General features: G+C 42.3%; 2 protein-coding genes across 2 annotated transcripts in view; both read left to right on the forward strand.

Annotated features, from left to right (window-relative positions):
* The window catches only part of LOC106811821 (tRNA (guanine(26)-N(2))-dimethyltransferase-like), a 4,023-nt gene extending 3,795 nt beyond the window's left edge, over positions 1–228 (forward strand). The window contains exon 4 of the mRNA XM_014815543.1: positions 183–228. Coding sequence (XP_014671029.1) covers positions 183–228 — 46 coding nt within the window. The remainder of the gene's footprint in view (positions 1–182) is intronic.
* Positions 181–6,719, forward strand: LOC106811841 (tRNA (guanine(26)-N(2))-dimethyltransferase-like). Its single transcript, XM_014815564.1, has 11 exons — positions 181–295; positions 807–955; positions 1,455–1,541; positions 1,734–1,803; positions 2,018–2,152; positions 2,295–2,380; positions 2,644–2,752; positions 2,897–2,970; positions 3,231–3,323; positions 3,952–4,108; positions 4,835–6,719. The coding sequence occupies exons 1-11, from the start codon at positions 263–265 to the stop codon at positions 5,054–5,056; spliced, it is 1,215 nt and encodes a 404-aa protein (XP_014671050.1). The 5' UTR covers positions 181–262; the 3' UTR covers positions 5,057–6,719.
* Positions 6,720–10,000: the final 3,281 nt, after the last annotated feature.

Raw genomic sequence — 10,000 nt, forward strand, 5'->3', positions numbered from 1 at the left:
GAGAGAGAGAGACAGAGTGACAGAGTGACAGAAGTTTGAAATAAATAGTAAGGGATCAAGTGCAAGCAAATGTAAACCTGAGAGCGAGAAGGGGGAGGGAGGGAGGAAGAAAGGTAGAGGAGAGAGGTGAGAGAGGGTGATATTACTTTGCTAACATGTTGTTCTTAATGTTCTTGTTGCAGGTCTGTTGTGTGTCACTTTCACAGATACAGCTCTATTGTGTGGTAATGGTGCCGAATCATGCTTCGCCAAGTATGGTGGGATGTCGCTTAAGGCAAAATGTTGTCATGAGATGGTACAAGCATTTACTCCATTCGGATAATTCATGTATTATCATTTCAACTAACTAGTGTGAATCTGTATCATATCAACTTCTGCTGCAGTTGAATTGTGTGACTCTTTTATGTTTGGCATGTAAACATATTTTCTTAAACGTTAATCTATTTTATCACGTGGTGAAACTATTGGTCAATTTATTTGTACATAATTATATATATCAAAATTATATAATCAACGTAGGCTGGGTATGTCTGTTAAGTATTACCATAGTCTGCTGTTCCTTATATTAAGTGTCTGGTGAAGATTACGTGCAGGGAAAAAAATAAAATTTATTTTTCGGGGGCTACTTTTCAAGCTCGCGTGCATGAAAATAGCACTCTAAAATTTGGTTTGCATTGAACTCTATGCAAATTTACGGGGGCTCTTTTTGGCATTTCAGGGGCTAAATCGCCCCGAGCCCCAGTGTATTTTTTTCACTGATTACGTGTTTAAATATTGTGTAAACACCTCTCTACTACTCCCTACAGGCTCTGAGACTGCTGCTCAACTGTATAGAATCGCATGCAGCACAGTATTCTCGTTACACCGTGCCTGTCCTTTGCATGAGTGCCGACTTCTGCCTTCGAGTGTTTGTGAAAATCTACACAAGTGCCGAACATGCCAACAGCACAGCCAGGTAGGATTTAAGTTCATATTTTTTGTCCAAGGCTGTTCAAATTCATAGTATTGCATTTATAATATATCTACATAATTACGAAATAGTGAGCCTGAATTCATGGTAAATCTCCGAGAAAAGAAATTACAAGGTAAAAAACCAGTATAAACATTGTAATCGTAATATTTTTACTTCCCTAAACATTCGTATAGTATAAAAAAAGTATTTATTTATTATCGTAAGTGTTTCTAAACTACCAGTGTTATAGCTGATGCAGGTGATGGGTTAATTTGCATGCAAAATATAGTGTGCCAATAGGAGTTTTAAGAAAATGTTACTACAAGCACTTTTTTTTTAGATAACGTGTAGGTAAGTATGTGTCTGTGTAATGCCATTTTATTGATTTTGTTTTATTATAATGGAAACTTTATACTGTGTAATTCACAAATGTTTAGGATGTGTTTAGGATTTTAATTATTTAGTTTGCTTCATCTGGTGTTTTTGCACTCTTTTCTTGCAGCAAGAGGGCGCTAGTATATCAGTGCACTGGCTGTGAAACATTTAACTTGCAGCACATGGGAAAGATTAGTACAAATGATCAAAACAAGTGAGTTAGTTCTATATATGAACTCGTGTTTTTCCTGTAATCGTCACATAAATGATGACATTGATATCATTTGACGCTGAAATGCTGGAATTTCCTTTACGCGTGACATAATCGTTGACTCGGTTTTTCGAGTATTTGGTGTTTAGGATTGAACTGACATTAAGTTGATGTTTTTTATTTCTTAATTTTCAGCACAATGTATAAGAACAGTGCTGGGCCACCAGTCAGCCTCGCATGCAGACATTGTTCTTATCCCCATCATGTGAGTGAATAATAGATGAATATGAGCAAAACTGATCTATGCTCTATGATAATAGTTTTAGTTTTCATTATTTTCCTCATTTACGTGTGTGTGTGGCGGGGGCATGTGTGTATGTGTGACTATTATCAATCATTATCGTAATGTTCATTGCATTATCTAATTATTCACGAGTTGTTTACCGGAATTACAAGAGGCATGTTTTCTGACTTCGTAGTTGGGTGGACCGATATGGGCAGAGCCCCTGTATGAGACTACATTCCTCACTGGAATGATCCAAAATATTCAAGATCACTGGGATGCATTAAAGTCGTCAAAGAGAATCATTGGTATGCTGACAATGATGATGGAAGTGAGTATTATTAGATATTATTGAAAAATAAACAAATAATATACCGATTGACACGTCCTTTGTTAATTTTGAACATGGACACATAGATATTATACAACTATTACATGGTTGCAAGGAAAACAGCATATAATTTGTGTTTCAGGAATTGCAAGATGCCCCACTGTACTATGTGCTGGATAAGATATGTAGTGTTGTGCAAGTACCAGCACCAAAAATAATAAAAGTCAGGTAATGCTCATCCAAGATTGAATCTGATCTAATCTGAATCATTAATGATCTTAATCTGATTCCCTGTGATATCATACTGCATTCATTGTATTATAACCCATCTTTGTGAATATTTCATCTCATTAAAAGAAAGATTACATTGTGTTTGTATTAATTCTTATAGATGTAAAATATTCATAAGACAATTATGTAACTTGAATAACTCTTTGTAAAACGGTTTTTATAAGAGCGAGTGGATTCTAATTGTTTATTATGTGTTTAAGGTCAGCGTTGCTGCATGCAGGATTCCGTGTGTCCGGCTCTCATTGCAATCAAGGAGCAATTAAAACTGATGCTCCTAGCGACACCATCTGGGATATTGTTCGCTGCTTGGTAAGTGGCTCCTTCTGTATTGTCATCATAAATGAACAGCCGATAGAAATTGTATAAACATATGTTCTTACCTTATAATTGAGTAAGAATCATAATTTTTTGTTTCTACTTTAATTAATTAAAAATAAATTATATGCTTGGCAGGCAAGAGAAGAAGGCAAGCCAATAAAGCCCAAACTAAGATCTCAGGCAGAGGTGATTCTAAGCAAAGAGCCAAGGTAATCTCTCAGAACATACAGGGTGTCACTGTATGATCAATTACCAGATCAATGTATTCACTATTCTGCTCTAACAGGGTATAGAACCACTTCAAACCCTATGTATGTTAAATCGTTGAAATAATTGTATAAGTCACTGTATGATTATGATATATGTGTGCACTGCAGTTCATGCCTTTTGTGCAGGTGAGTTGTGTGGTTGGAGGGTATATTCGCTTTATTTATTGTATTCTATACAGACATTTCGCTTAATTGTTCAGTTTTAAAGCAAACTTTGAGAAGCACCCTGATGCAGATCCAATATCAAAGAGGCGAGGGCAGAAACTGCAAACTACTCCTGACACCAAGAAAAGGTATGAGACACATTACAACCCACAGTTGCTACAGTTGCTAATGCTAAATGTCTTGAAAACATGCTAGCTATATGTGTAGAGATGCTCAGTGAGGCTGAAGGGGTCGTTGTCGTATATGTAGTACCCGAGGTGTCGGCGAGTATGTCGCCTACGCTTACTCCCTAACCCTAACCCTAACCCTAACCCTAACCCTAACCCTAACCCTAACCGTATCAGATAGTTACCTCGGGTACATATTTGTACTACCCTATACGACAATGACCCTTCGTGCCTCGGTTAGTCGTTACATCTTTGTTTTTCAGTGGTAGATGCTTTGTACCATAGATATATGCTATGTAAACATGATGAAAAGAATTTATGGTTAAACATTGCAAGATTAAAATGTAAAATCCCAATTCTTTTCACACGGGTGAAGGTGTAATCGAGGTATACAGAATACTGTCACGTAACATTTAAACAGTGGTCAGAATAATCAATTCACTATTGACTACTGCACTGCTGCACAAATATGGACTAATGTGGGTCAGAACGACCTGTGTTATATCAAGAGTCCATAATAGAGTCACTATTATAGACTCTTGGTTATATTTACATAGCGTATTGACAGTAGTTTACACTCATAATGCAGGCAACCTGACATGAGTGATGTGGTGATAGAGAAACATGATGGTGATAGCATAGATGGAGCATCAAAGCCGAAGCAGAGCCAAGGCAAGAAACGAAAGAAGAAAAAGCAAGCAAATCCAGACTTCCTTAAGAGGTTTCCGTGCAAGAAGTACAAACGGGTGCGTACTGTCAGAAATGTTGCCACGCGCGTGATTCTTTTAATACGTGATACAAGGTTTAGGAGAGTTCGTCACATGAGCATGATATTTTATTGTGGATGAAGAGATAAGTATCAGAGAATTGTGATAATTGTGATCCACAAATGTGAGCATGCCATTTTATTGTTCAATGTTAACGTTTATAATGTTTCGGCTGTAGCAGAATATACCGTGACACCTTTCTCGACCTTCACAGATTCTTGATGGGAGTTTGTGCTTGTTGCTTCCACGCTGATTTGCAATCTTTAGCTGTGGACACACTAGGCGATTTTTCAGGCGATTGAGTCGGGCAACTGAGTGGACACACTAGGCGATTTTCAGCGCGATTCATCGGCGATTTTTCTCCTGCTGCAACACTAAAACACTCGTGCCACCTAGATTGATAGTCACATGATTGAAAATGGCACCGTTTGATTGGCTGATGAATTGTACAATCGGGTGACTCATTCGCCGACCCGGACACACTAGGCGATTGTAGTCGCACGACTCAAATAATTGCTCGATTTTATCAAACATGTTTGATGAGTCGCCCGACTCGAAAATTCCCGGCGACTCACTGACTGGACACACTAGGTGATTTTTCAGGCAATTCAATCGCCCAACTCAATCGCCTGAAAAATCGCATAGTGTGTCCACAGCTTTTCTTTGCACAGCACTGTGTTCTGAATGTGTATAACTGTGTTTCAGGGAGAGTGCACGCTGGGAGAGACATGCCGCTACTCGCACGACCTTGACAAGGTCAGTCGTGTCAAGCCTGCAGGCACAGAGCAGACGGAGGAGCAGCCTGATCTGAAAGCGGAGAACAACTCTGACGTTCGCGCTGGTGCAGAGCACGGGGACTACGAGCCCATGCTTACAGACAACCCAAACTTCCTGAGTGACAATCCTCAAAACTTTCAGGCATTCTGATACTGTCCGTGTGTGGCATCGAGAGTTTGCGTCGTCCTGCGTCACAGTGTTGTTGCTACGTTTCACTGTGTTGTTGCTACGTTTCACTGTGTTGTTGCCGTGTTTGCTAATCTTGTCCACATTTCTCACAATGCTGGGGGCAGGGTTAGGTCTTGTGGGGCTTTAGGGTTGCTAGCTATCTAGACAGGTTCAATTGCGTGGTTTTGCAGACATTAGCGTAGTCATTGACGTCTCAAGATCTAACGTGATGTTGCACGTTTAGTTGTTTATGATTCAGGTGATGTATTAGTTACAATGTAACAACAACAAACTAATGCATGTTAGTAGTTTGTTTGTTAACATAGTTTTAGTTTTTTTGTATTTTAATCAACGTCGTTGTAAGCTATGCCACTGATGGGAAAATTTGCTTGTGTAGTTTGTTTTCATTTTTTTTATTTTGGTCGTCAGATTCAACGTTCAACTTCTACCGATCTATATTTGTGTGTAAAAGTAAAACGGGAATGTAAACTGCCATGTACACATCATGAATATTTTGTTGCGCTTTGGAAACAAAAGTCAAACGTATGAGTGATCGTATACGCACAAGGAAGACTCGGGACTAAGTATGGCAATGTACAGGCAGTCTTAAACCGCACTTTTAGTAGAATTCATCCCGTTTACAGGTGCCCTTGTACTGTAAACACCTTTTAAAGAACAGCGGCCCAGTTATTTAGATTATTCCTGTACAGATTCATGAACTGCTGTATATATCTCGCTTGCAATATTGGGATGGATTCTAGAATAGCCTCATCGTAAATTCGTCAAAATAATAATTAAGTTTGGTTTCTATGCTGGTTTGACGGAAATAATGTGCTATGAAACACTATTTGATAATGTTGCGGTGTATATTGTCATAGTCTGCTTATAATGTGGCGTGTTGTATTCGTCGTGGTCGAAGTGCCTTGTCACAACAGCTAGTAACCCTAATGACTGCTATCGGTATATAACGGAGTTTCACATTCCTACCCTTAATTCTAATCCACATTAGTGTTTGTGTAATATACACATATCTATTGCTTTGTGTCTTAATAATATTCACTGCTCTTTTCGTCGTTATAAATGTTTTATGAATGAGTATACTACTTTGTTGTAACGCTTTCGTACAGCACTACAAGCCCGTGAATCGCATTGATTTAATTTGCATCCTCGTGTTTCAGCAATTGGTCACGAACTAATATGCTGTATAGTTAGCAAGTTGATGCCTCATTCACTGGTTAGCTCTAAAGTATTACGCCAAGCCGCGATCCTTGCTGATATTTGTGTGGGTGGTCCCTGCCTTAGTATTTTACGTTTTCAATGGTTCTTTGGCGCCCTCATTGACGGGCCCGCTATTTTACCTGGTTATCCAAGCCACGAGATAATCATAGTCCGCAATGGACCGGGTTTCTACTCCCATTTCATTTACTATTATTATTGTAATAATTTGTGCATGGCGAACGCATGAACAAATAAATTATATGCTATATTTAGTTGTTTTGCAGTATTTTGGTAATTCAGTGTTAGTAACGTAAAATGTATATTAATATATGTCACAAGTATATGTTTATTTTAGTAGCAAGTATAGTAGGCACGGCATTAAACGACGAACTGTATATGAAGAAATAAACGTTTAACTGTAACGCAATCGAGTGTTGGTAATGCTCTGGTTTCTCGCATTCATGTTGTCCTCATCTTCACTCGTGATATACATGTATGTACCCGTCTCCCTCCTCCCTAGACATTTATCGCGAATTTGTTCAATGACACTACATTTGTGCTTGAAAATACGGCAGCCACACGGCCGTTCACCCAACTAACTACCTATGCATGCAACACTATGCTACTACTATGCTATGCTATACAGTATATACACTATGCTATACTATACTATACTATGCTATGCTATACACTATGCTACACATGCTATGCATGCTATCAGGAGCGTATAATGACAAATTATATACATTTATATACAAATTTTTATATACATTTATATACAAATTATAATGACATATATTTGTCATTATACGCTCCTGATGCTATGCATACACACGTTAGCCAGTCTAACTGATGCAACCACAAAACACCGCATCATCCTTATAGTGCACGGTCTGCGGGCCCTCCGATTGATTGCGTCATAACGCTGCGTCACCATGGTGCGTCGTAACGCTGCATCACCATGCTGCGTCGTAAGACTGCGCCGCTGTGCTACGTCGTAAGGATACGTCACTGTGCTACGTCGTAAGACTGCGTCGCTGCGCTACGTCATAAGACTGCGTCGCTGTGCTACGTCATAAGACTGCGTCGCTGTGCTACGTCGTAAGACTGCGTCGCTGTGCTACGTCGTAAGGATACGTCGCTGTGCTACGTCGTAAGACTGCGTCGCTGCGCTACGTCATAAGACTGCGTCGCTGTGCTACGTCATAAGACTGCGTCGCTGTGCTACGTCGTAAGACTGCGTCGCTGCGCTACGTCGTAAGACTGCGTCGCTGCGCTACGTCGTAAGACTGCGTCGCTGCGCTACGTCGTAAGACTGCGTCGCTGTGCTACGTCGTAAGACGTACTGCGTCGCTGTGCTACGTCGTAAGACTCAGTTCGCCTGTGCTGCGTCGTAAGACGTACTGCGTCGCTTGTGCTGCGTCGTAAAGCCTGGCGCACATTGCCGAACATTTTAACGAAACAATGCTTCGTCCCGAACAAATGTTTTTGTCTGGCAATGTGCGGGTGGACAATTGCTCAGCGCACATTGCCGAACATTTTGCAGCGAACAATCTCGTGGCGCGGTCTAGTAGCTGTTGTTCTAAAGAGTCACGTGATCGGCGCCATGATTGGGCAGAAAAATCACGTGACCACATATCGTTGCTGGCTATTTGTTACCACTTTAGAAATGTTCCTATAATTGTTCGACATTCAGCGCACATTGACGAACATTCGACGAACAATTTCGAGATATCAAAATTTCAATCTTCAGAAACATTGTTCGGAACAAATGTTCGGCGACTTTTTTCAGCGCACATTGCCGAACATTCTTCATGGAACATTGCTACGAACAATGTTTTGAGCAAAAGTGTTCGGCAATGGTGCGCCGGGCTTAAGACTGCGTCGCTGCGCTACGTCGTAAGACTGCGTCGCTGTGCTACGTCGTAAGACTGCGGTCGCTGTGCTACGTTCGTAAGACTGCGTCGCTGTGCTACGTCGTAAGACTGCGTCGCTGCGCTACGTCGTAAGACTGCGTCGCTGTGCTACGTCGTAAGACGGCGTCGCTGTACGTGCTACGTTCGGTAAGCGTACTGCGTCGCTGTGCTTACGGTCGTAAGACTGCGTCGCTGTGCTACGTCGTAAGACTGCGTAGATGTGCTGCTGCGTCGTAAGGACGTACTGCGTGCGCTGCTGCGTCGCTAAGACTGCGTACGCTGCGCTACGTCATGAGACTGCGTCGCTGTGCTACGTCGTAAGACGTTACTGCGTCGCTGTGCCTACGTCGTAAGACTGGGTCGCTGTGCTACGTCGTAAGACTGCGTCGTTGTGCTACGTCGTAAGACTGCGTCGCTGTGCTACGTCGTAAGACTACGTCGCTATGCTACGTCATTAGACTGCGTCGCTGTGCTACGTCCTAAGACTGCGTCGCTGTGCTACGTCGTAAGACTGCGTCGCTGTGCTGCGTCGTAAGACGTACTGCGTCGCTGTGCTGCGTCGTAAGACTGCGTCGCTGCGCTACGTCGTGAGACTGCGTCGCTGTGCTACGTCGTAAGACTGCGTCGTAATACTGTTACACTATGTTCCGTCAGAATTCCGCATGTATCTCCGTTCCGTCTCTCTATACTCGACAATAGCACGTGTTACAATGCTGTCGCTTCTTGATCTGGTAACGGAGAGGTCTGTGACACGACCTGCGTTTTCTCTCCGTCTTCTTGATCTGCTTACCGACGTCAATCACGTCCAATAAACAATAATATTGTAGGCACCATCCCTGTTTCCACCGGCCTCGTGAAAACATGTTATATCATTGTGATTGTGGATTATCCCTCCACTTGCTGCCTCATAGGATCTACTGTTCCCCAGGTACTGCCGCGAACCTACCATGGGTACGGTCCGCGTATACCGGAACGTACCCTGATAACTATCTGATATGGTTTAGGGTTAGGGTTAGGGTTATGGTTGGCAGTAGGCGTAGGCGACTCCCTAGAATCGTTAGTGGAGTAAGTGAGGTACGGTCGGCATATTAGATAGTACCAGGGTACGTTCCGGTATACCGGACCGTACCCAGGGTACGTTCCGGCAGTACCCTGGGGGACATAGACCCTCTCAGCCTCACTGCTGCTTTCACGTAGCGCCGCCGCTGATCGGTTACGCTATCTCCTGCGCTATATAGGAATGTTTACAAAACCTATTTCACAATGCTAGTTCGTGCGGACTGCCCTTCACAATGACCTACTGTGTGCGTCTGCAGTAATCACAACATCGGTAATTTAGCTCGACACAATCGTCAGCGTTCTAAGAAATTACGGGTATAATGCATCAGCCGATGATCAGCGCGAACACTGGCGGGCTTGTCTGTCAGCGATGTGTCCATCGGGAGTCTATAGTTTAGACGTGCGCGACACGGGCACTTGGGGATAGAGTCAGTAAAAACTGAAAATAATAGTGCGCGAGCGGCTAGTTCTGCATTAGGTTTTGGGAAAGCAAGTTGATATACAGTGACACAACAGTGGAAGTGTAATTTGTGAATGTGCGTTCATATTTATTTAATATATTTTCAGTTTTTTACTGACTGTCCCATGTGCCTGTGTGCGCGCGACGCTGGGGCATCGACCTTCTTACTAATCACGATTCCTCTGAGGGTCGGGGTGCCGAGGTAGTGAGGACGAGGTAGTGGGCGAGCCGGGCAGCCGCCAAATTCCAACTATGCGTGTGCATTCTTCACGG

This window comes from Priapulus caudatus, unplaced genomic scaffold, assembly GCF_000485595.1.
Source record: "Priapulus caudatus unplaced genomic scaffold, Priapulus_caudatus-5.0.1 Scaffold580, whole genome shotgun sequence".
Lineage (NCBI taxonomy): Eukaryota > Metazoa > Priapulida > Priapulimorpha > Priapulimorphida > Priapulidae > Priapulus > Priapulus caudatus.

What these genes read in the sequence shown, in the direction of transcription:
- LOC106811841 (XM_014815564.1), top strand. Translation starts at nt 263, where the DNA reads ATGTCGCTTAAGGCAAAATGTTGTCATGAGATG. An exon ending in ATTGTTCTTATCCCCATCAT is followed by an intron (nt 1,804 to 2,017) that starts GTGAGTGAATAA and finishes CTGACTTCGTAG; the next exon opens with TTGGGTGGACCGATATGGGC. An exon ending in TGCTGACAATGATGATGGAA is followed by an intron (nt 2,153 to 2,294) that starts GTGAGTATTATT and finishes TTTGTGTTTCAG; the next exon opens with GAATTGCAAGATGCCCCACT.